At 43.9% G+C, this 26,688-nt stretch overlaps 1 protein-coding gene across 2 annotated transcripts in view; it reads left to right on the plus strand.

Moving 5' to 3' along the window:
• The window catches only part of EMB1441 (zinc knuckle (CCHC-type) family protein), a 183,863-nt gene extending 164,914 nt beyond the window's left edge, over positions 1-18,949 (plus strand). For both annotated transcript variants that reach the window (XM_086773538.1, XM_086773545.1), the window contains 3 exons: positions 57-135; positions 17,134-17,475; positions 17,791-18,949. In XM_086773538.1, the coding sequence (XP_086629664.1) occupies positions 57-135; positions 17,134-17,475; positions 17,791-17,987 (618 nt within the window). In that variant the 3' untranslated portion in view covers positions 17,988-18,949. The remainder of the gene's footprint in view (positions 1-56; positions 136-17,133; positions 17,476-17,790) is intronic.
• Positions 18,950-26,688: the final 7,739 nt, after the last annotated feature.

A 26,688-nucleotide genomic window follows, 5' to 3' on the forward strand; every position in this document is an offset into this window, starting at 1 on the left:
TATTTTGTTTGTATTGTATGAGTCTTGTTTTTCTTTCTGATCTTTCTGTTGAGCAGTCTTCAGGCAGACAAGGAGTTAATGCGAACAGCAAGAAAGCCCAAAAGAAAATCGAAGAAACCAAGACAGATGTTCTGGGTAAGCTTATAAAACTGTGTCTGCTCCATTACAAGGCTGAGCATGGAGATGCTTTTTGTTATTATGTCATCTAAACTTTTGTTAATCTCTTAGTGTTGCTCATGCGGTTTCTGCGATTTGACACTCACTGCATTAAATTTAGTGGATCTTTCTGTGGATGATGCATCGTCAAATGACAATTTGTTAGTTTGACAATTATTAAGAAATATTAAAGAGAGGAACAAAGATCGAAGGCATCAGGACACTGCCATAAATGCTTGACCCTAGTTCCCCTTTAAATTAGAAGGGCATTTGAAGCTTATCTCAGTATAGGCTCATCATGGGGGCAGGGTCTCTGGCTGTATTCATGTCCTATGGGTGTTTGTTGGTGAGATGTTACCTCTGATGATTCGATGTGGTTCCTGGCTGTGTAGTGCATGTGACTACCTTTGGTAATGAAATGATGTTTATCAATGGCTGCAAGTATGCCAGGTTTGCAATGTGCATGAGGTTGAGACTCAGGACATTTGACCACTGTACTACAAAATTGGAGCAGAGGCACAGAGGCATAGAGATGACTCTGGGAGGCCAGACTAGACAACGAAACCGGAGCCAGACACTGCTCACATCGTTTTTACAGAACGTTGTCCAGCACAGAAATAGAGAGCCAGGTTTTGAGGAGGAGACACAGGGGCACTCTACAAGAACACAACTTTAGACTTCCCCACCATAGGGAGTTCTCATCACAACCTCCAGACAGATTGCGACCTCAAAAAGCACCCCTAGATCAAAGCCTAGAAGCCAAGGATCTCTAGGACCACATCCATTCAGTGGAGATTGCAAGGGACTCAAAAGGGAATCAAAGTTATGTTCCTTAGAATCTAGATGCACAGAGGGATCAGCACACAGCTCCTCAAAAGAAAATATTATCATGCATCTTTGTAACCCGGTTGCCTTGACAGTGTGAGTTTATAGCTCTCCAAAAAGAGCATTTTGGAGCAAATTGAACAAGGTCTAGCATCCACTATGTGATACAGGACTGAGTATTTTACCTCTTTTTTCTTAAGCATTGTAATTATGTTTTAAACCTGTTTAGCATTCACTAATCATGTTTACCTGTATATGCATGTTTAAGTTTGTACACGTGTGTGGATGCAGATACATGTTTGGTGTGTGTGTGCATGTTTTTGGTCTTTCTCTTACCTTGATGCAGGAAACAGCAGCTGAGGCACCTTGTGATTCAGCCCAATCAGCAGCCAACACATGGCACAGCTGACGTGGCAGCTGACATGTGTGCAGGTACGGCTGGCTGCACAGGCTGGACTGCACGTGTGGCGCTGACACGTGGTAGCTGGCGGCTGGATAGACAGGTTGCTGACGTGGCAGGCGCTGCCACTGGGTGCTGACGTGGCAGGCGCTGCAGCCGTACTGCATCCAAGCGCAAGAGAGAGAGAAGTGAAGCCACCATGCAGCAAGTGTGGGCACTGGGCAGCAGCGAAAAGAAGCGCCGGGCAGCTAGACGCAATGGGCATCCAGGCGGCAACAAAACGCGCAAGGAAAAAAAAAGTGAAGGGAAGAAAACGCTGGGCAGCCATATATAAAATATATATATATATATATATATATATAAGAAAAGCAGCGTGGGTTTTCGAAAAAACGCTAGCGCTACTTGTGTTTTTCTTTTATTAAAAAAAAAGAGAGAAAAAAGAGCTATTCGATAGTCTTTTTGAAAAAGCCTTTGTAATGGATTTTTCTAAGGGGAAAAAGTATAGCTTTTCACCCCTAAACTTGTATAAATAAGGGGCCAAGGCTCTTGTATCCCACAACACATCTTGGGTGAAAGCTAGAAGGAGATCTCCTCCTCGTGGACCAAGGAGGCATCTTCTCGGGAATTGTACAAGGGCTACACCGACCTTGAGTTATAAATAAATACCTACGGGGGCGCCACGCTTTGGGGCCAATCGGTCTTTTGTGTAGAAGCATTCTAGCTCCACTTATCTATTTTCTTCTTCTTCCAAATTTATTATTCCAGTTCGTAAAGCGATTAAGGTGTGATTAAGTGTGTTCACCGTCCGTCAAGTTTCTGAAGGCCAGTTTCAAGGTTCCATTGCCGGGATTCATCGTCAACTTTTCCAAGAAGGCGAGCCTGTGGTCGACACATTTAATTCTATGGCTGGAACTACTGTGGAGATGAAGGATTTATCTTCGGAAGAGGACGACTACTTCGATGAAGAGAAAGCGAGCAAGAAATACCTTCCGATATGCCAGAAGCTGAAGATGATGATGCCACCTATGAAGCAAAGATGCAAAGCTTGATGGAGGGATTAATGGAACTCGCGAAGGACTCGCGTTTTCCACAAAACTTCAAAGCTGATTCTAAACCACGGAAGCAGGGGTCTGAGAAGAAAGCTAAGCCTCAACATTCGGCTCCCATCCACCCAAATTTTCAGCCATACCCTGATTCTTCTTCTTCTTTTCCCCCACCTATCGATGGAAACCCTTTCAATACTTCTCATCCTAGTTACTTTGGCGGAGGCTTTGTCTTTCATTCCATGACGGGTGTACCCAACATGGGCATGACTGGGAGCTATGGTATGCAACGAGGTATGCATGGAGGTATGTATGGAGGTATGCCAGGAGGTATGTATGGAACTTTTGGTGGTGGTGGTGGAAGTGCTTTTGGTATGCCTGGTATGGGAGGTGGTATAATGGGCATGGGATCTAATGTTGTGGGCAATTCTTTTCTCAAACCACATCCCTATGATAATCTTGTTCAGGGCGAGAAGCCAAAAGATTATAAAGAGGGTGGTGCTGCAGTAAAGTTTGATACTTTCAGTGGTGCAAAGGATCGTTTGAAGGCTCTCACCTTCATTCAACAGTTTGATGCGGCATTTTCTGGTGGTAACTTCACAGAGGCATCTAAGGTACGAAAGGTAGCTTCTTTCCTAAAGGGTAATGCTCTTCAATGGTGGTTGACACTTCTTCATCAGGGAATAGCACCTAGCACTTGGGTGGAATTCAAGCAAATCTTCTCTTTCTTATGGTTGACACCAACTTTTGAGGTGGATGTTATGACAGCTTGGCATCGATTAGATTCCAAAGATTGTAACAATCTGGAAGAATATAACAAGAAATTTTGGGATGCTCTGCTACCGGTCACATCCTTTAGGCCCGTGTCACTAGTTGAGCATATAGAGACTTATTATTGTGGGTTACCCAAGGAGCTTCGAGATTATTGCATCAAAACAAAGGTCATTAATATGACTCAGATGATAGAAAATGCTTAGACTGGATATGCCATGCTTACTCGTCAGATGTCAGGATTCAAGGATCAACGTCTCTTCTCCAAGAAAGCATCAAAGGAGTCGAAAGAGACCAAAAACATTGAACCACGAGAGAAGGGACAATCCAAGAAGAGAAAATTTCAGCCCTTACCTCAAAAGACAGATGAAGAAAGGAAAGAGCTTATAGCTAGCAACAAATGTTTCTCTTGTGGAGAAGCGGGGCATCGGTATTATAGGTGTCCGAAGAGAGCACCTAAAAACGCAGATGATTCACAGGAAGAGCCTGAAGCAAAGAAACAGAAACCGTCTGCTGAACTAGTACCTAACTTGATAGGATTGAAGCAAGGGGATGCATCTTCAGAGTTATGCAAAGCATGGGGAAGACTTCGAGATCAGGAGGTTTTGATCTTTTTCGATCCTGGGGCTCGTGCAAACTTTATCACCCCCGAGCTCACAACAAAGTTGGGCATCAAACTAGAGGAGATGGGTGTGTTACATGAGGCTACTTTGGCTTGTCCTGGACATTCGGTTGAGGTTACACCGATCATTGGGAAACTGCGTCTCAGTGTGCAGACTTACACGGACAGAGAGGATAATTTCTTCATAATGCCTTTGGAGGGTTGTGATGTTTTGTTGGGTATGCCTTGGTGCCATAAGGTTAAAACGGTAGTAGATACTTTCAACAGGAAAATCTCTCTCACTAATAAGAATAAGCAGATTCTAACTTGTCTGAGTTGGATAAGGAAAGATTGGACTTTCTCAAAAGTTTTCAAGATTGTTTTTCAAAGGCTTTGCCAGGGGAATTGCCGCCTGCTAGGCCTGAGGATCATGGGATTGATTTGATTTCTTGAAGTTCACCACTGAATAAGCCACCCTATAGGGTGAGTGTAGTCCAACAAGAAGAGATTATGAGTCAAGTGCGTGATCTGTTGGACAAAGGGTTGATTCAGCCGAGCTCTTCGCCCTATTGTTCACCAGTGCTTTTGGTACAAAAGAAAGATGGTTCTTTGGTTCTTGGTGGATGTGCATTGATTACAAGGCACTGAATAAGATTACCATCAAGAACAAATTCCCTATACCTCGAATCGATGATATTTTGGATCGGTTACAGGGAGCAGCTTACTTCAGTCGCATTGATCTGAAGAGTGGATATCATCAAATTCGCATCGGGCCAGAAGATGTGCACAATACAGCTTTCAGGACAACTTTTGGACTTTATGAGTTTTTGGTCATGCCTTTTGGTCTTAGGAATGCTCCAGCGACTTTTAACACGATGATGGATCGGATTTTTCGACCCCATTGTGCTTTTTTGGACACCTTCTTTGATGATATGATTGTGTTTCCTCATTCTGAGAACGAGCATTTGGAGCATTTGACCAAAGTCTTTGAGGAACTCAAAAAGCATAGGTTGGTTGTCAATGGAAAGAAGAGTGAATTCTTCATGCAAGAGATTCACTTTCTTGGGCACATAGTGTCTAAGGATGGCGTCAGGATGGATCCAGCAAAAATTGAAGCAATAAAGATTGGCCAGAGTTGTAGACTATTCATGATGTGAGAAGTTTCTTAGGACTTTGTTCATATTACATGAGGTTTATCCGATTCTTTGCAAAAATTGCTTCACCTTTACATCACCTGACCAAGAAGAATGTAAAATTCCGATGGACAGAGAAGGAAGTGGAAGCTTTCATCAAGCTTAAGGAAAAGCTAACCACTGGTCCAGTTTTGGTTTTACCGGATCTTCATAAACCTTTTGTGGTACAGTGTGATGCATACGGGAATAGCATTGGAGCTGTTCTTATGCTGGAAGGACATGTTATTGCTTATGAGAGTAGAACTCTGTCACCAGCAAAAAGGAATCTACAAGTATATAAGAAGAAGCTTCTTGCGATTATTCATGCTCTTTCCACTTGGAAGCATTACATTCTCTTGGAGCATGGACAGTGTTGGATATTTCGGAGTTAGTCTGGAGTCTAGTCAAGTGTGCTTAGTGGTGTGAACACCCTCTTATTTAGGGTCAGAAGATAGGCTTGGTGCCTATAAAAGCATGTACTCGGGTCCTTCATTTTACACACAATGAGTACCATTCAAGTTGTGCAATCTCTCTCATACTTCATCTCTACTGCTTCTCTCTCTCTCTCTCTCTCTCTCTCTCTCTCTCTCTCTCTCTCTCTCTCTCTCTCTCCCCCCACCATGATGATGATATTTCATCCTCCATAGCTCCATGTGTGATCCTGTGGATGCCAACATGGTATCAGAGCCATGATTCTCAATGTTTATGCTTTGCTTATCAGCTACTCCACTCTGCTTCAATTTAATTGGGTTTAGCTTATCATTTAAACTCTCATCATGATTAGTGACTAATCACTTTTTCATCATCTCTTCCTTTTTGGCCATCTCCGTTTTGATTACTCCTGATACAGCTCACCATTGCTCAAGCCAATTAGTGGTGCTTCTTCCCAGCTCAAACACGCAGAGCAAACGATTAGCAAAACGCAACTATTTTGGGAAAAATCAAAGAAGTGCTTCAACGCAGCCAAATTGGCGCAATCCCACGTGGCTTTGGGGGTTTTCGATGATGGAGAACACGGCTGCAGTGTCGGTTTATTAGAAAAACGCGTGTACAAGTTGCTCTAGTCCTATGTACTAAACAGAGATACACTTTGGTAAATAGGTGATTAAGGAGTCATTATTTTGGCCAATCATGTGTTTAGTGGTTCTAAAATCATGTTAATCTATTGCTATAAGTGTCCCTTGAAGCTTGTTGGACGAACATTTGTGAAAGGCTTTCAATTTGACAATCCAAGTTGCCCCTTCTTCAGCACTACAAAAAGCTTCATCTTGAAAAAGGCCCTTGATTTGTCCCTCTGACGGTGCTCTACAAATCCCCGGCATATACAACTACCATGGACACCAGTCCAATGTACATACATGATGAGAAAGCACGGGTGGACCAATTGGGTGGCCAAATGGTAACACCCCCAAAGCTTGTACATGATATTTTCTCCTTGGGTAGTACAATACTTCAAGGAGGGAGTCGGCCCATTCCAATCTCTGTGGTGTGAGCTGTGCACATCTCTCTTTTACAGTTTTGTGGATTAAGAATGTTTATGGTTGTGGCCAATTTCAGTGTATAATTGCGTTAATGTTCAAGTGTTTCGCGAAACCCCCGGGCCCTCTCCAGAAGTTACATGTGCCAGCGATGATAAATCGCACTTGAGTACTTCACTAATTGGTCTAACAAAGTCAATGTCCCACATTTCAAATGGTTGAAGATATACTACAAGGTGCAGGGCATTTTATCACAGTTGTGAACACCAGCGAATCACCTAACATTCATCACAGCCTTTGACAAATTCGGCCGCATCTCCAAACAAAGTGGGCTACCACAAGCTTGCCAATAAAACGTTTTTGGATGTGGTGTCTACAAAAAAATGTCCTCCAACTATCCCAAAGTGGGGCTTGCTCAAGGATATCGACGTATTCAAATTCTTAAGAACAACGCCTCATGATTTCGTCGACATACATTGGTAAATGCATTGGGAAGGACCTATCTCCTGAAGAAGGGACACTTATGTTGACATACATTGGTAAATGCAGTTTTATGTTGATCATTCAGGTCTATTTCCACTTGGTTATAGCCCGAGAACCCATCAAGGAAGCTGTGGGCCTCCTTGTCTATTATTCGTTCCATTACATGCTCGATGAAAGGTACGGGTAATGGTCCTTCACCGTGGCTGCATTAACTTTTTTGAGGTTCATGCGAACCGAGGCCTTTCCTTTTTTTTTCGATACTATGACTATTAGGGAGAGCCATTCTGCGTGCTATCTCATAAATGAATCCAGCTTCCATAAGTTTGTCAATCTCATCCTTGATCATTCTGGAATACTTTGGATTCATTTGGTAGGCTCTATGTCTTGATAGTCATGCTCCTTCCACAATGGAAATGGTGTGCTTGACCACACCTCCGAATGTACACCCTTCATGTCCGTATAGTTCTAAGCAAAGCAGTCTTGGAATTCCGTGAGGAGGTTAGAGATAGGTCCTTCCCAATGTATACAAGTTTGGGATCCTTGTGAGATCTTGCTAGGTTAGCCTCTTTGACCTCAACTGGTCCATCATTAGATGTCCCAGGCTTCGTGTTTGGGGTTCTCTTTGCCTTTTCAAAGTGTACGAAGTGGTTGTCCACATTGTATGTTTTGAAATGCTCAAGTACTTGTCTAAGGTCTTCCGCACAGGTGCTCTCTTGTAGAGTGCGTCTAGCTTCTTTTTCAACTTCTGCTAAGGCTTTGTTCTTTGCCCTTCTTGTGGAGCGAGAGTTTTATAGACTCACTCGATCCTATGGTGTCATCTCTCTCTGTGGACCGGAATTTCAGAAAGATTGAGCTCTTTCTGCCATTCATGGGCAGAAGTCTGCATGGGAGCCTATGGCCTCAACGTAACGAAGCCAATGGTTTTCTTTCCCTCCCTCGAAAAGATATAGGTCATCCCTTTGGGCCCCAAGTGACCACCTCTTGGTCAAGGAGATCACCTTCAAATTCTGGCGCACATTGCATTGCTACAGCACTCATCATATATACGGAAGCGATTTCCTTGCTATCTATCGTGGCATATCTTATGCTTGTTCTCGTTGGGAGAATGTCCATGGTTACAAGGATATGCATCAAATTTTTCAAGTCTTCCGGCTCTGAAAGTGAGACAAACTCCGAACTCACATTCCTCATCCAACGTTTTGTGACATTTTTACAACATGTTTAGCTCAGTGATGTTATTGGTGGTTATGGAGTCTTCAGCAAAAGGTCCACCACTCATTGGATGAGTTTTCCATGTTCGTAAGTTTAGTTTGAGGGTTTCATTGCTCTTTCGAACATAGATGTGGCCCTTGTCCCAATTGTGGACCATTTGGATCTCTCTCATGAAAGGTCAGCCTAGGATGCAGTCATAGGAATTGGGTTGCAGAGAAAGTTCATCACCACAAAAGAGTGGTGGAAACTTAGGCCAAAAGTTTTAACTCTCGGGTTTTGACTATCAGGCTGGTAGTGTCTAGTGTTGGTTGTCCCCACTTCTCCTAGCATTGCTTTGTAATGATTCTAACTCCAGCCCCTCCATCTAAGATAGCGGCAACTTGGTTGTCCCTTGTATTTCACAGGGAGGACAGCATTCATGTCATCGCTTTCAAAGTAATGTCCTAGCTTATTCACTGATACCTTTGGAAAGGCTTGGTGAACGGCCTCCATCTTAGCGGGTTGATCATTTTTTGACTCATCCGAGGAGTCTTGAATTAGTGATTCTTCCATTCCCGCTTTTAACTTTCCATCCATCCAATCCTTTAAGTCCTTCCATGGGCTTGGACTTCCTTGGAGTAAGGAGCCAACAAAAATTTTCACTTGGGAGGAAAGGAAGGTGGAGAGTCCCGTTATTTCTCTAGGTGCTTGTTCATTATCACTTACATAGCTTTCAGGGCTGGCAATGGTGTATGGAATGTGTATAGGTCCCGTTGAGTGTGGTACTCTTCGGTCCTTATCCAAGAGTTTAGTGGCCATGGCCTCGAAGCTTTTGTCCTCATCCCCCAATCCTTGTTCCAAGTTTCCTTGGGCCATGGGACAGATTAGTTCTTTCCCTGGTCTTCTCTTGAGCAAAGCAAAGCTAGTTTCTACATTGGCGTCCTCTCCAATGGTTGGGACTACTAGAGGTTCAGCCTCCATTTGAGCTTGGCATGCTCTTATCAGTTCTTGGGCTTCTTCGAGTCTGATTTTTTCCTCAATGGGATTGGGATATTGTGCCAACTTCTTAGGCAGGTTGCTGGGGTCTATGACTAGTTCCTCCAAGTCTTTGGCGGGTTGGGGATTTTTCTTCCTCTAAAGAGAATTAAGAGATGTTGGAAACTATGTCCTCACCTAATCCCTCTTAAACTGTCACGCAGTCTTCGTCTTGTTCTATCTTCTTGGTTCTTCGTCTTTGGTCTTAGGGGCAACTCTAGCCTATTCCCAAACTTTGTCAACAGGGCGGACTTGGGCCCTTTGAGTACTAGGATCTAAAGCGTGTCCAGCCTCATAAGCAATCGCTCTCCTTCTATTTTGCAACATTGAGAGGAACCGTTTGTAGCAGCCCATCCCTGACTCTTAGTAAATTAAGGCTCGTACTTGGTTTGTCCTCATGGAATGAACCTGGATTAGATGCTCTTAATGGGCAATCCTTGTATATGTGGTCAATGCCACATCCTGTGCAAAGTGGTACTAATGGCTGTTTGGTGCGGACGCCATAGCCTTCTTGATAGGACACTCCGCCACCGGGTGGGGTCCCTTGCAGTGATAGCATCATAATGGCATGCGGGATCCTAGGACATTGATATCACTTAGGAAATGGGCGGTTATTGTGGTAATACCGGAGGCGGTGGGGGTAGCTCTCGGACTCTTAGGACTCCTTTTTGAGACACACATTGCCCTGGGTGAGGTGCGTTGGCAAGCGTGGGTCTAGTTGGTGGAGCTAGCAAGACCAAGTGTTGATCAAGTGGAGTTGGTGCAACCATTGGTTGCTGCCTCTGAGGTTGACTTTTGTAGTAATGGATAGTGTCATGGTTTCCCATCCTCATGCAGTATGCGCACCGGATACCTCCTTGCCTCGGTCTTGGGTGGGGCATTCCATGCTTGTGTGGTTGGCACGACATATTGAACAGCACACCAACTCGCGTCTAGGGTATACATGTGGTTGGCGTACATTATCTTTCCTTGTCCTAACCTTCCATTACTGAGTCATTTGTTGCATGAGCGTGGTTGCTAAGTCTTCTATGGCTGGTGCGGCTTGTGGCTCTTTCCCTTTGACACCAACCTTTGAAGGTACTGTGCCAAAGGATGCTTCAAACGGGGTTCCTTTAGGGAGATTCCTTGAAGAAGTTCCCATGAAGTTATCGTCAAAGTCTATGGCACTTCTACAACATGGCTCAAAGTTCTTATGCTTTTTTGAGTACAAGGCATTACGCAAGGTCGAATCATGGATTCCTTTCGGGACTCTCCCAGTTAACTATTTGTCAGAGAACTTGTCACTATCTGAGCATCGCGAGTGAAGATATCTCACTCTGTTAGTATAGTCTCTGATGGATTCTTCCTCTTGGTATTTGACATGGTAAAGCTAATCGATTGGGTTCCATTGGGTTCCATTGGGTTCCCTAGCGGGAGTACCCAATTGTGAAAGCCATCTTCATGGAGTCGAAGTGAGTCTTGTCTTCTGGTTTTAGTGATCGAAACTATTGTCCCGCCTTCCCTTCCATGGTGAGACCAAGGCACTTACCTATACAAGGTCATCAGGCCGTTCGCATATGACACACATTTGATCAAACACTTCCAGGTGTGCAATGGGGTCTCTAGTCCCATTGAGCTTGGACATCAATTTCGCCATTTGCATGGGCTTGATAGTAGTTTGGTGGGTAGGGTTTAGTCCCGCTACTGCAGAGGTGTTGCTACTAGCCCTGCTGCTACCCCCCCTCCCTGTTTGAGTTGCAATCCTCAAGATATCTTCCTTGGTTAGAGTAGAGGGTAGCAGTGTAGGTGTAGTGGTTGTTGGTGGTCGTATGGGTATGGTATATTTTGGCCCTTGTTCTCGAGGCAAGTTTGGATACTGTGGAGGATAGGTGTGCAAGGCTGGTTAGTATTGTGGTGAAGGCATGGTATATGTTGGCCCTTGTTCTCGAGGCAAGTTTGGATACTGTGGAGGATAGGTGTGCAAGGTTGGTTAGTATTGTGGCATGTATGCTCCTCGTAGAGTTGGATCTAACCTGGAGCTCCCTGGTCCGTGGTGATGGCTCCCATGGTTACACATTCGGTAGCTTGGATGGGCTCCTCTATCCTAGAGGCTAGAGTGGTTGATGTGGCCTGTGTAGTCATGTTGAACCTAAACCCTCCTGCAATGCTCGTACTCGTACTGGGGTCAAATGCAGAAATGCCAGAGGGGACAGTGGGTCTCCAAGCTGTTCCGAACACACCAAGGTTCGTGTTCTGTGAGTTGGCTGAGCCAAAAGCTACTGAAGTAGTTGCAATCACAGCAACCATTCCCGTTGTGGCTCTAGGAAGAATTACTTCTTCCTCTACAAGATTGATGCTTCTCGTTCCCAATCCAGATTGGTAAGCATCCATATCGGGAGCGGATGGCTCCATACTTGGTCTTTCAGGCAATCTCTCGCTTATTGTTGGTCGATTTGATGAGTCTTTGATTCTCACTCCTCAGTTGGATTGTCTGTGATGATATTTCTAATGACTTCTACAAAACTCCTTTGAGTAGTGGTAGGGGAGTCAGACACTCCAACTTCTTGGTCCATACGCATCTCTGAAGAAATAGGTTCCCAAGAATAGGCCTCACTTAAGCTAGCGTCCTCGCTATCACTCGAATGCTTGGTTTCTAGGGTTGCTTAGCTTCTGTGGGATTCCTGGGATTGTGAAGTGTGCTGAGATTCCTCTTGAGAGGGTGCTCTTGATCCAGCGTCGTTCGAGGCACTCTCCTCGACTATGGAATTGAGTCCAAAAATCCTACTTGACCTTGTGTTCATGTAAGGGTGATTAGTTTAGAGCACTCTCCGAACTGACACAAGTCAAGCAATGGTCTTAGATATTTTGGATTGAGATGAATTTTCTATTTATTTTCTTTAAGTTTTTTTTGTCTTTGTTGGATTTTTGAACGTGCATTCACAAGTTGAGTACGTGCGTTTTGAGCAGATTCGTGCGTGACTATGTGAGTTGGAAACGTGCGTAGCTAGGTCCTAGTTAGAGCTGCCAACATGCGTTCACAACTTTTGGAACGTGTGGGGGGAAGAGAGAGAGCTATGGAAAGCTCAACGTCTACTTCTATGCCATGGTGAGTGAGAGCATGAGAGAGTAGACAAGAGAAGGGGAGAGGGAGAAGGAAACATACATCAACACCATCACTCACCCACACAATCCCTAGGCATGCATGCAACAAAGAAGAAGAGAAAAAGCATACAAGCAACTCAATCACAAGAGCAAGAAGACTCAAACTCAATTGTGAGAATGGGATTATGTGTTTTCTCATTAGTCAATGTCTTATATACAATACTCATTTGTACAATACTCGGCTGCCCAACTAATGTCTAGGGGTCCAATAAGCTAGTCTAGGTTAATTTCCTAGCCTAAATGTACATCATTGGCATTACGCAAGTTGTAAGCTCGAAGAATTACGCAAGTCGTAAGCTCGGAGATTTCCCATAATTGTTTTACATGAAGCGCATTGTGCGGAACAGAAATATGGCTTGAAGAAGTTGCCTCACGTGGAGTAATGTTAGCCAATGTGGTTAACACAATCCAAATCCTATGTGGCTCCCTACACTCCCATAAGCAATGGTGGACTATCTCGGGATCTCCTACATATCTGGGACAAGCTGGGGCTAGCACCAACAACCGATCTCCACTGGTTGGTGGCAAGGCCACCATGTAGAGAAAGCCAAATAAAAGAGGAAATCTTCGTTTCCCTGTACAAGTGCCACACCCTCCATCAAAAAGCTGGCTAAATGTCAAGGGTGATACATAAGTCTCCCAATGCAGTCTTATGCACAATGTAACTGAAGAAGGGCATGCTTTTCATTGGTTAAAAGCATTCCTCCACTCACACTCATCGGGTCCCAGTGCATGTATCTGATAGCACACCCATCATATAACCAGAAACTCCAAGAGTCTATAATCATCCCTTGAGGGGGATCAATATAGCTTCTCTGCCCTGCCCACCACTCTCACCGGCCGGACCGTCGAACCCTCAATGATATCCTGCCCAAAATTTCTCTCCAAGAGCCGTCTATCATAAATGGAGTAAAAAACCGGTATCTCGTTCTCACTGGAATTGGGAAGGCACATGACCTGAAGAGGTACCCCTATCCGTGAAAATATCCCAAACCATAAGTGATGAGGTCCTTACACACAGTTCCTTGTGATCCAGTGGTTATGTATGGCTGCATTCATTTGCATAATCCTCTGACTAGTGTCTCTCAAGCATTCTTTCATCCTCCTTGAGACTCATGAGCCTCTTCCAATCCAACATTGAGGCATGAACCAAGAAGCTCCTCATGCAATCCAAAGCCCACAAAAGAGACCTCATCAAGGGCGAAGAAGGTGGTGGATGCTCTACATCCGAAAAGATAAAACATGGGCTTTAAATCTAATCACCTCCCCTAACCAGAGTGCACCTTGTAATCTGTTGTGCAGAAAAAGTCCTTCCAAGGCTCAGTGCTAGGAAGAAATCCTCTGACTACCATCTTACAAAGTAAAAGCCTTACACTACACCTCTAGGTCAATGATGTTCAATTCTCCCTCTTGCTTAGGCATAATAATGGTATCCCAAGCCACCCTCGCCCTGGTATGTACAGTGCCATCTAATCCTGACCAAAGGAAGTTCTGAATAAGCCGATGAAGCTGATCAACGCATCCTTTGATGTGACAAACCAAGCAGTCGCTAGTAGCACTTGGTTAGCTACCAAGGATCTAGAGGCCAAATTAAGCTTCCTACTACAATACTAAAGTTTGCTTTTAATGCTCATGAGCACAGGAGCGAACTATTGTGGAGCCGAGATGTCAATGCGAACTTGACCGCCAAGGTATCTGGCAGTGCATCCTATCTCAATCCAAGTAAACCCAACATTCAAACCCCAATCTGTCTGCGGAGAGTCACTAATCTAGAATCCCGTTGATTTGTGCCAATTGATGGTGGCGCATGCTGCCAAATAAAACATCTCCAAGGTAGTGGAGAAAGCACAGAGGCATGCCTGCGAAGCTTCCAAAAACATAGCAATATCATCTGCTAACTCTAAATCCAATAACTCTTCCTCTGTGCAAAGAGGCAGTCTGAGGCCCGAAACCCCTGTAACCTAAGAAACTTGCTCATAGCCTCCGCTACTATAAGGTAAAGTAGTGGAGGGAAGGAGCATCCCTACCTCACGGAACGGGAGATCTAAAAGTGCTCATCACTTCCCCCGTAGGCCAAAATTGTGTTGTGGGCCTCCCTATACATGCAAGAGACCCCTCTGATCCACTGTTGGGAGAAACCCATCCGTGTCATCATGCCTTCCAAGAAGTCCCAATCCACTCTGTCATAAGCTTTTTCAAAGTCTACAAGAGAATGGCAAGGGGTTGTTGGCTAGATTTAGCCCATTCCATAGCTTCCCAGAATGAAAAGATGCTATCAAAAATACTCCTTGGAGGAAGCCATTCTATGTATCATGAATAACTCTTTGAAGAACAAGTTGAAGCCTCATACTCATTGCCTTCGCTAAGATTTTGTAAGCAGGCCCAAGCAGAGTTACGGGCCTCCACTGTCTAACAGAGTTACGGGCCTCCCAAGCAGGTGGATAAGACCCTCCGTGAGAAAAGGGGGCATCATACCAGTACACCACATCTACTGCAGAGCCGTAGTAACATCATCACCAATGTACTCCCAAAACTGCCAAAAGAAGGATGGAGAGAGACCATCATCCCCTGGGCATTTGCCGTTCGAGAGGATGTACAAAGCATGTAAAACCTCATCCTTCGAAAGGGGGCATCCAAAGTGGCACACATATCATATGTAATAAGTATGGGCATGCGCTCCCAGGCATCTCTATCCAAAGAGTGGGCCTCTGCAAAGAGCAAGGTCTTATAAAAATCTGAGGCTATACTCACCTTCGTGTCCTGTGCATCCATACCAAGTGCATCCTGCATATTATCCAACCCAAGCAAGGACTCAACATAGTCATTATGTCCTGATGCAACATCCTTTTGTGAGGATGACTTTGCAAACTCATCACTCTGACCCAAGACATCATCACTATGTAGATTGTCTTTGGGAAGGGCCTCATCCTGGACCTGAGTGTTCCCACCCAGAGGGCGGCCATGAGAGACAACCCGCCACTCCTAGCGAAAGGCTGGCTGAGGCGGAGCATTAGGCTGTGTCACTTGGGGAGCGTGCTTGCACCGCCTCCTACGACCCCTAGCCCTAGGGCAATCTTGCACAAAGTGGCCCACCTAGTGACAGAGACCCAGCACTGGTCAAGTCTGCTTGACATCTCCATACGTTGCTTCAAGGGACCATTAGGTCCTGGAAGTAGCACAAAATCCTCCTAGGGCTCACTATCTCGAGCCAACATCATAACCTTGGGAACAGCATCAGCCAAGGTAGTGACTACCTGGGCAGCAGAAGTGATGCTGGGCACCTGAAGGACCAGCCCAAAGGCTGCCCCAATTGCCTCAAACAATGGCCAATAAGCATGAGGAAGACCTGGGAATCTGAGAGTAATAGGGTAACAGCTCTGGTCTTCTTCGATAGGCTCGAAGTAGCTGGTGTAAGGTAGGAAGAAAATCTTCCTTGGGCCCAAAAGGAAAGGACTGCCCTTGAGCACTTCTGAGGCTGCCTCCTCTGCGTCAAAGTCTACTTGGGAGAATCCTCTCCCTAGTAGCCTTACATCTTTAAAATGGAGCGTTAACTCGGAAGGCAATGCCGCCAGCACCCAGTCATGGGCCTGGATATGTGAGGGCTGACAGCCAAAGATTTTTCCAATGAGCATCGTCTTGGAGTCTTTCTCGATTTCGGTAAAGAGGGCCACAAGCTTGTCTTGATTAAGAGTAATCTGTACTTGAGCAAGGCAGAGGAAAAGGACAGCAAAGAGGAGGGAGGCGGAGGGGAAAGCAGGAAGCGGAGGAGAGGGCAGTGAAGAGGACGGGGCTAAACTGGGCAACAGGATAGGCGGGAGAGAGAAAAAGAGAACAGGCGAAGGAGCAAGGGAAAAGATGGAATGCAGGGGAGCAGATCGATGGCAGAAGGGAATGGCGGGCAGCAGGAGGTGCGCAGCGGTACAGAGTGAATGGCAGGCAAGGAAGGGGCTGGGAAGGAAAGGGGGAAGGAAATGGCGGGCAGATGGATGTGCGCGGCAGAACAGAAAAGGGGGGGGGGGGGGGGGGGGGGGGGGGGGAAGGCGAAAGGCGGGCAAGAGAGCTGTAAGGAAGAGGCGCTCAGGTGTGCAGCAGGGGGGGTGCGCAGCAGTACAGGGAGCCTGTAGCTGAAACGTATTCAATTCAGTCAACCATCTTTTGTAAGACATTGATACAATTTTATCTCATAGACCGTACCCACCAGCTACAGTGCACTCAAAGTCCATGGGCCCTAGGTTCACGACAGCTCTCCACAAAGCAGCTCCAGATTGGGGAGATTCTCCAGGGATACAAAAATACTTCCCCACTGAGGATGGACTTGGCGAGTCTTTTGGCAGTCATAGACTCACCTGGATGGATGAGAATGATGATATCACACCCACATGAGCCCTCCTCTGCTTGTACCGACTTGGAGATGTATTCTGTACATGTACTCATCATAGTGCACACCATGCTCATGCTGCTGATGATGATGAGATGGACATACAGCTAGTCTATCTTTTTGTATGAGTGTTTTTTAAGTTTTGTTAGTCTTTTCCATGGCCCAGTACCACATGGAACTCTTGTATCACTTTTGGTCTCATAGACCCACTGGGTCTTTTGAAGACGTTTAATTAACTTTCTTTCTTTCTCTTTTTTTTCCATTTATAAGGTCCTAATTTTCTTTGTGAGCTTCTTGGTAAACACCATGGCACGTGGACACACATCACCTGTAGTCATTTCAATTTATTGAAGCTGCTTTGTTGATCTTCTCAAAAGAACTTGTTTCACACCTGCAATTCACATCTGCAAACCAGTGAATGGACATGAAAATTCTTATGTATTAATGTTGTTTCTGCAGAAGTAGCCGACCAATCAAAGATTTGTTACAAGTGTAAAAGGTCTGGGCATGTAGCAAAAGACTGTCCGCTCTCTGCACCAGCGGATGTGAAAGTGCCTGAATTCCGGCAACCCCTTGACAAGGCAGCTGATTTGGCAAAGATTGATAGCATTGCTGAGGAAAGTGTTCTTGAATTGGCCGATGATGAAAAAGAAAAGCTCACAGAACTTGACTTATTGACAGCAAAGCCGTATATTGACGACATTCTGCTCTATGCTGTCCCTGTCTGTGGACCTTACAATGCTTTACAAGGATACAAATATCGTGTCAAATTAACACCAGGGAGTGCGAAAAGGGGAAAAGGTATATTTCTTCACGGCTTTTAAACACACACATGCACAATCCACCCACATACCCCATGCACATGCACACACATGCACAATCAGAAGCAGACGCTTTGGTGTATATGACACATGCACACACTCACACAGGAACCACAGACGCATGCAGAGGGGTGTGACTGTTTCTGTATAAATTATCCCTTCATTTCCTTGCATGCATACATAGACACGCAGAAAAGTGAGTTGTTGGTTCATCCTTGTTTCGTTTACCACTTAATGAGGGCTGTCACACTCGGTTATTTTTAAACCCCAATCTTCTCCTTGTTCACTGGTGTAGCTGCAAAGACTGCAATGAACGTCTTCACCCACGTGCCAGAAGCAACATCAAGAGAAAAGGAGCTCATGAAAGCAATCACTGACCCCGAGTTGGTAGCGGCTATAATTGGTAATACCAAGGTGACTGCTCCAGGCCTTACTCAACTAAAGCACCGGCAGAAGAAGAAGGGCAAGAAGACCTCAGCAATTGAAGAGTAGAGGCTAGGGCATCCATGCAAGTAATTTTTCCTTCTTCCTAGTGTACTAGCAAGGCCACCAACAACGAGCATGTCTGACAAAAGCAAAGGTGCCTATTTAAGAGGGATTCAGAGTCCCAATACATATATCATTTTTGAAATCATCGTGTTGAGGTGTCTTTCTATGGAGACACTATTGGGTACATGCCGCAGAACTACTTGTTAATGTCTTCAACTTCATAGGGCAACCAAAGTGGCAGGCCTATGGCAGAATTGCGATGTGGAATGATGGACATCTCTCCAGAATAGAAGAGTGTACAAGAGTATTACATTGTTTCTCATTGCAGGGTTCACAAAAGATGTTTTTTCCTTCAAGTGGCAATGACACTCCTTTTAAAGCTGCAAGGGAATTGCAAGATTATCAAAACTAGTGAAGAGTTCTTCCACTTAGCCATCTTTTATGGTATCAATCTGAATCCTACAACAGTGCGACCTCAGGATAAACTTCAACTCCATCATGCCCAATGTTTCTAGCTAAGTTACCTTTAAGTCAAGCATTGCTGTTGTAAGATGCTTGTAAGTGGTTTTCCAATGAACCAGATTTTCACAAGATGATTTCTTAGCTAATGAAAACATCCACTTGTAATTTTCCATGTTTGATTAATTGCCAAGAAAATGTTGACATGCTTTCAAAAAAGTCACTCTTTTCTCTAAAGCATGTTGCCAGCAGTCAAATCCTTTTAGCACAAACCCTTGTGGGAGCCATTTTGAAATATGTAAGATAGCATATGAGTTTACTAGGAGTTCTATTTTACATAAAATATACATACGTTAGGGGTTTACTATCTCAGCTTACAAAAAGAGTATGTAACACACAAAAATATGTAGATATGGGGTTTTCAATTACCCGTCGATTGCACATGATATATGGGGGCTTAATATTGTGACCTCCAAGGCACAAACCTGATTTTCCTACTTTATCTCTTTGTGCAATGACTAGTCACGCAGTCAATATGGTAACGCATCCAATAGGCTCTTTATATTAGTAGGTGGTGCTAAATTGGTGAAAAAACTAGAAAGGAAAAAGATTTCCATTGTCTATTGGCAACTGCTACTTGAGATGTTGGTTTGTTGAAGTGTATGAACAACCCGACATCGTTATGAGTGAGTATGTTGCATAGTATCAGTGAGTCTTATTCATGTTAACATGCATAAGCTTGTAGATATACCTACAAGTCATCTTCCAAAGTTGCACATAAGATAAAGCAAGTCAAAATGTAGTGCATAGATGAGAAATTGATCTTTGGAGATCCTCCCTTCTAAGTACTTTTGTCCATTTATGCACTAAAGAAAAAAGGAGACATTCATAGGAATGGATGAAGCTTGTGCCATGTGTAAGATCACACTCCTCAAGTAGCTCATTAGCCAAGGACGTGTGTTACTAGTTTTCTTGGGTAGAGTTGAAAAGACACCAAGTGTCTTTACACATTAGGTTTTTGTGAAGAGGGAGATATCTAATCTATCTCATCCAATGCTTGGGTGCTTTCCTTATATTATCCAATGCTTGGGTGCTCTCCTTATATAATCCAATGCTTGGGTGCTATTGTCATAGAATCATAGATGACAATATCCATGTTGGAGTGGAGACAAAGGTATCAAGGTAAACATGACCCATGTTGTTGACTTAGGAGAGGACTAGGAAGTAAAACCTGACAAACTCTGGCTAGGCATGACCATAGAGACTGGCCTAGAACACAAGCTTGCCCTCGTCGACACGGGTGCAAGCCATAACCTAATGTCCCACGCTACTTGGTGCGCGCTACAACCACCATAGTTGACACCCACAAATGCGCGAGTTGAAGAAGTAGATACGGTTAAAACCCCACACATAGGATTGTTCACTGCTATGTTTTACATTGGAAATAACCCCTTGGAAGGGAAGTGCTATGTCATGCCTGCAAGTACCATGCTTGAAGAAGTGCTCCTCGGACAAGGATGGATGGGACACAATCGATGCCAAACAAACCAAGACTCTCGAACCGCTACCTTGCAACTAGCTATCAGACAGGTAACTATCCTTATGACGGATGAGGAGCCCAGCTCTTATAAAGCTTCAATACCACAGAACCATTCTCCCATCAAAGAAGTCCTCGCACCTATTGAACATCCAACGGTACACCACACCCCAGACAAGCCGCTTAAAAAGAGGCCTCTCCTATCCTTCACTTTAGGAGTGAGTAACCAAGCTCCACTAAAAGCCTCGCCTACGCATGATCAAGCTTTGTCGTCGAGTACCCCCCGACGCAAGTGGCCTCTCTAAAAACTTACCCAACTAACATTATTTCCACTAACGCATCTAATCGTGTAGAATCCGACCCACCGATAGGTTTCCAACAACCTAAATGTTTCCACGACAATGGTGCTAGGTGGTGGGTACCAAAAGCAACGCTCCAAGCACAAGGTTACTATGAGTGGCAACGAAAAATCTGGGTATTCAAGAGAAAGGTCCCACATATGCCAGTCCAAGCCACACCACCGACTAAACCACATACTAGAACACTGAACGTCAAACCCAAACCAAAACATAGTTCGTCGGGAGAGAATTGTTGGAGGCCCATGGCTACTTTGCTAAGAATAGACCACTTTGGCTATGCTGCCCCGTTGAGCCAACCGACCTTTGCGAAAATGCGCTCCACAAAGATGATGCGTGCCTAACACGCTTCTAGTAGCCCAAGGGTATTATGAAGGTAACCAAAGCACTTGGGTCCCTAAGGTCCCACCAACGGCTACCCCAAACCCCTTTAGTCACAACTAAAAGCACCAAAGAGCGATGGCAGTGGCAACCCAAGGTTTCCCAACAACACGGAGAAACCCTTAACTTAAACCTCACAAAAGTCGAGGACAAAATTAACCAATTCATGGCACCCCACGACCATCTCCAAACATACCTTGCACTCCGCCACCTCTCATGCCATGGACAACCCGGCTTCACAAAATCCCCTACCACCACTGGCCTCCCTTACAAGCCTTGTCGCGTGGGCCAAAAATAGGTATCTCACCCTTGTCAAATAAAAAAGGGCACTTGTTAAAAAACCTCATTAAAAAATGTCAAAGAAAGCAGAAAAAGAGCCGAGGAAAGTAGTTGGGTTGGGGAATGAGAAGAAAGCAAAAATCAACAAGGAGAGTTCGCAAAGATGCCACCACTATTGATATAAAATGGTTCTCTAATCACTGAAGGCCTAGGTACATCTCAAGATGGGGGGGCCATGGTGGGTGAAAACCTAACCCATGGTACGGTCCATCACCTTGATTACTAGTGATTAAAATACCACCACCCAGGTATTCTTTTTAAAAAAAACCAGTGCAAGATACGCACACACGTTTCCTTCTCCACATGCACGTTTACATCTGGGCACACGTTCACATCAGCGCATGCAGTTCACGCATGCACGTTTCCTTCTCCACACGCTCATTTACATTTGGGCACACGTTCACATCAGCGCATGCAGTTCACACCTCAAAACGCACATTCGAAGGCTTTGAACGATGCACGCCATTCTGTATATGCATGTTTCCAAGAATGGCGAGCAAATGTGCATATCCAATGCACACGTACATTCCCAAGTAAAATACTATAAAAACAAAGGGCCCTCCTCTCATTTTCCACTATTTCCTCTGCACCTAGCCAAACTCTTGCCAATTTTTTCTTGCCTTCTCCTTGCTTTCCAGCCCTCAACATCCTCTTCTCACCATGGCAACTATTGCTGGGACATCGGAGACCTCCTCTAACATAGTTCTCACTCCCACCAAGAAGAGGAAGGCCACAAAAGTCGTCAAGCTCTTGGAGAATCAAGTAGCTTCCACTGACTTCTCCCCACTTGGTGTGGAGTAGCATATAGAATTGTTTAAGGGATTGAGTGCCTTGTAAGTATATCACGGAATACTCGCTTGGCAGTCTGCTAATGCTTACTTCTGGGATTGTGCATATATTGTATATCAATGGTTCACCCTCATATTATATTGTCCAGGCACTGGCTAGCTAATGTTTGTATGGTCCCCATTATGAGGAGTAGCCATGGTTGAGCAATTTGAGCGTTTGGATCCCCGTATTCACACGAGAAGGTAGCCTATGAGGCCAGATGGTTTAGAGATAGCTTGGATTAGAGATTTGGCACAGTGCCAAATAGGCTAAATTCTACACTAGACCGTTATCTCATAACAGTCCACACATGGAGTAGATAGACTTTACTTTTGGATGCCTTGTCTTATCATTGTGGGACGTAAACAGGCCTAAGATAAGTGCAGATGGCCATGGGAGGTGGAGTAACTGCTACGTAGTTTCTAGTACATCTTTATACGTTGAGTTTACACCATGGATGATGGCATCGACTATGACCGCGAAACTACGCAGTCATATCAAGGTCACCCCACGTATACATGCCTATATAGATACATGGCCAGCCTCTTCTCCACATAGTTCATTAGTCATCATTGTGAATTTACTCCCTAGCTTCTACTAGCATACAATCTCTATCTTAGTGGTTCCAGATCAGCAACATCGAAGCTCCCTTCACAAGAGCACACGAGCGTGGGGAATTTTCATCTATTGTATCACTTAAATAATACAGTATTCTTCTCTATCTCTATTGTTGTGCAATTCAAGTTTTAAAGTTTTGTGCTATGAAGGTACCTACTTCTTGTGAGTGTTCTCTTGTATACACTGCACATTGTATTCTCTTACATGGTATCAAAGCTTCGGCTCGGTACAAAACTTTCCTAATTGATGTCTAGCAGTCCCTTAGAGAAATGATATCTTCCGCAAGACGTTGTTCACCACCATTCGATGCTAAATGTTGATCTCTTTGGAAAGATAAGTACAATTGCACTTGGAGGTTCTTCCTAGTTTTTCACATAATAGATGATTACAATAGGCAGATTTGGGTGTATTTTCTTAAGAAAAAGTATCGAGCTTTTGAAAAGTTTAAGGATCCTATTTTGCTCCTTCAACTTTCTGGATCTATGAACATCTTGAGCTCCATCCAAAAGTTGCCTATAAAACTTAGGGAATGGCTTACCTTTTTGTGGCTCATCATGCTCTTTTTCTTCATCTTCGAAGTCCATGTCCACAGGAAATGGGGCACGCTACCCTCCATCAGAATGCAAGGAAGCCATGTGGAGGTTGTGTTGCTTTGGTAATTTCCTTGTTGCATGATAAAGAAGAAGGAAGCTCCTCTTACATCCAGCATGGTTGTTCTTGGAATACCACATCACAGCTCATTATGATCTTTTTTGCCTAAGCCAATATCCCCCTTTGACTCCATGCTATAACCCCAAGAAGATGCATTTTTTGCTTTTGGCATCCAATTTGGTTCTCTAAGCATCTAGAACATGCACATAACATTCACACCCAAAAATTGAGTCCTTTTACGACCTTTCTTGCATTCCTATTAAGAATGTACACAACCGTGTTAACTGCCTTAGCCCAAAAGGATTCAGGTAGGTTCTTGCCACAATTAAGCAGTCTTCTTGTCATTAAGCACACTTGGGACCTCATAGATCGTCCTCCAAGGTGTAAGGTAATTGGCACTAAGTGGGTTTACAAAGCAAAATATAGATTTGATGGTGCTTTGGAAAAGTACAAGACACGGCTTGTCTCACCAAAGGCTTTGCACAAGTTGATGATTTTGACTTTCAGGAAACTTTTGCTCTTACAACTAGGTTAACCACAATCTGCACCCTTCTTGTATTGGCAGCATAAGAGGAATGGCCTATTCTCTAAATGGATGTAACATATTATTTCCTCAATGGGAATTTCAAGGAGGAGGTATACGTGGAATAGCCATCTAGGTTCATGGTTTCCAATTCCAGTTTTGAAAGTAAAGTTTATAGGTTAGAAGGCACTTTATGGAATGAAACATGCCCAACAAGCATGGTACCAGAGGATTGATGCTTACTTTCTGAGTATTGGTATCTTACGTAACCCTTCGCATGCAAATTTGTATGTCTTTTATGAGAAGGGGAAGTATATCGTCATAGTTCTCTATGTAGATGACCTCATCTTAATAGAGGATGACTAGAAAACGATCTCTCAAACACAACAGAGGCTTAATGCGGAGTCTGAGATGACAGACTTGGGCTCATGCATTATTGTTTGGGGATTGAGGTCTAGCAGAAGCCATATAATATTGTCACAGTAGAAATATGCAGGTGAGATACTCAAGGCATCTGGCATGACTAAATGCAAGGCAGTTGGTAACCAATGGAGGTTGATTTAAAGTTGTCTACAAAGACACCTCAGACCTTGTGGATGAGACCTTATAGAGGAAACTAGTTAGTGGCCTTATCTTCTTGTGTAATACTAGACCAAACATCAGTTTTGATGTTGGTGTTTTGAGCAAGTTCTCCACAACAAGCCCCAAGACAATCATTGGAAAAGCAGGTATGCGGGTGTTATGATACATCCAAGATACTCAGACATCACTATGTCGCGGTGGCCAAGACCCTTAGTGGCTTTTGTGACTTAGATTGGGTGGGTGACTAGGACACCAAGTGCTCAAATAACTGGGTATTGATTTTCTCTTAGTTTGGGATGCATTTCTTGGATTGGTAAGAAACAACCCACAGTTACTCTCATTGATAGAGGCTAAGTACAAAGTTGTATGCTTTGCATCATATGAGGCATTGTAGCTAAGGAGGATTCTATAGGATATGGGAGTGGTGCAAAAGTAGCCTACAATGTTGTAATGTGACAACTAGAGTTGTATGTTGGAATCCTATGTTTCATGCTTGCATGAAACACATTGAGATTTGTTATCACTTTGTGCATGAGCTCATCATGGTCAGGGAGGTCGAGATGATTTACTACCTGACGACAAAGAACTGTGCGCAGACATCTTCACAAAGGCTCTTAGTAGGGATCAAAAGGAGTGACATCTTCATCAAATTGGCATCGGACCACAGAGATAGTTTACCTTTCGGTAGAAATTGAGAGGGGGTGTTGGATATCAATGCTCCACCCTCATATTGTATTGTCTAGGCACCGGCTAGCTCATGTTTATAGAACCCCTATTATGAGTAGTAGCCATGATTGAGCAGCCCAAGCGTTTGGCATCCTCGTATTCATACAGAAAGATGGCATGTGATGACACCTTCAAATGGTTTAGAGATGGCTTGGATTAGATTTGGCATAATTCTAAATAGGCTACATGCTACACTAGACCATTATCTCATAATGGTCCACACATGGAGTAGGTAGACTTTACTCTTCGATACCATGTCCTAACATGGCGAGGCCCAAACAGGGCCTACGATGATCCCAGATGGCCGTGGGATCAGGGATAACTACTATATGCAGTTTCTAGTACATCTTTATGTGCCGAGTCTACACCATAAACAATGGAATCGACTATGATCGCGGATCTACGCAGTCATGTCATAGGGCCACCCCGCGTATATAGGTCTATATGGATACATGGCTAGCCCCTTTTCCACACGGTTCATCATTCATCACTGTGAGTTTACTCCCTAGCTTCTACTAGCATATACCCTATGTTGTAGTAGGGTCAAGCTCCCTTCACAAGAGCACATGGGTGTGGGGATTTGCCATCTATTGTATCACTTCAATAATACAATATTCTTCTCTATCTTTGTTGTTGTGTAATTTGAGTTTTAAAGTTTTGTATTGTGAAAGATCCTACTTTGTGAGTGTTCTCTCTTGTATACACCGCACATTGTATTCTTTTACAACATAAACATGCTCAATTGGGAGACCCCAAATTGAATGTCTAGCCTCGTATTATTGCATAGATAGATGAGGCACCCACTAATAGTCTACTGATAAAGTGATGCATCAAATGGTTCACCTGCATCTTAGACATTGAGTAGTCTAGCACCTGTCTCTATTGATTCATGTGCATCTTGGAGACGGATTCTAGAAGCTACCTCTATTGGTGTAGCAACATGCTTATAGTCTTTAGACCAAACCGTATAAGCAGTATATGTATATACTTTGACTGCAATATCACAATACCATCAGAACATTGTATAAATGGTATGTCCAAATAATAATGCAATGAGCCTAAATTTGTCATCTCAAATGACGATGTAATTCAGCCTTGAAGGTTGAAATTCAAATGACACATGTAATTCGTCTGTCATCTCAAATGACACAAGTAATTTAGCCTTGAAGGCTGAAATCTTCTCCTCATTAGGGATTGTGAGTAGCATGTCATCAACATATGAAATGATGACTAATAATTAATCTTTATTCCTCTTTTCATAGAGGGTACACTCAGTTGGACTGTTACAAAAACCATTTGCAACCAAGTATGCATTTATCTTCTCATACCATGCTCTAGAAGCCTTCTTAAGGCCATATAAAGCTTTTGTTAGCCTGTATACTTTGGACTTGTGTCCCTTCTGAACAAAACCATGAGGGTGAGATACATAAACCTCCTCATGCAAATCATCATTTAAGAAGGTATTTCTGATATCCAACTGTTGTACATTCTATCCATGATGTGCTGCCAATGCAATAATACATCGGTTATTATCATACAAGATGTGGGGACAAAGGTCTCATCATAATGTATTCCCTTCTCTTGAGCATAACCCTTTGCAAAGGTTTCAAATAATATGTGCCCTTCTCTTGAGTATAACCCTTTGCAACAAGCCTTACATTGTAGCAGTCACAACACTACTATCAGCTTTACACTTAAGCTTAT

Source organism: Cibotium barometz, chromosome 3 (genome assembly GCF_041138505.1).
Source record: "Cibotium barometz isolate CiBa-2024 chromosome 3, ASM4113850v1, whole genome shotgun sequence".
NCBI lineage: Eukaryota > Viridiplantae > Streptophyta > Polypodiopsida > Cyatheales > Cibotiaceae > Cibotium > Cibotium barometz.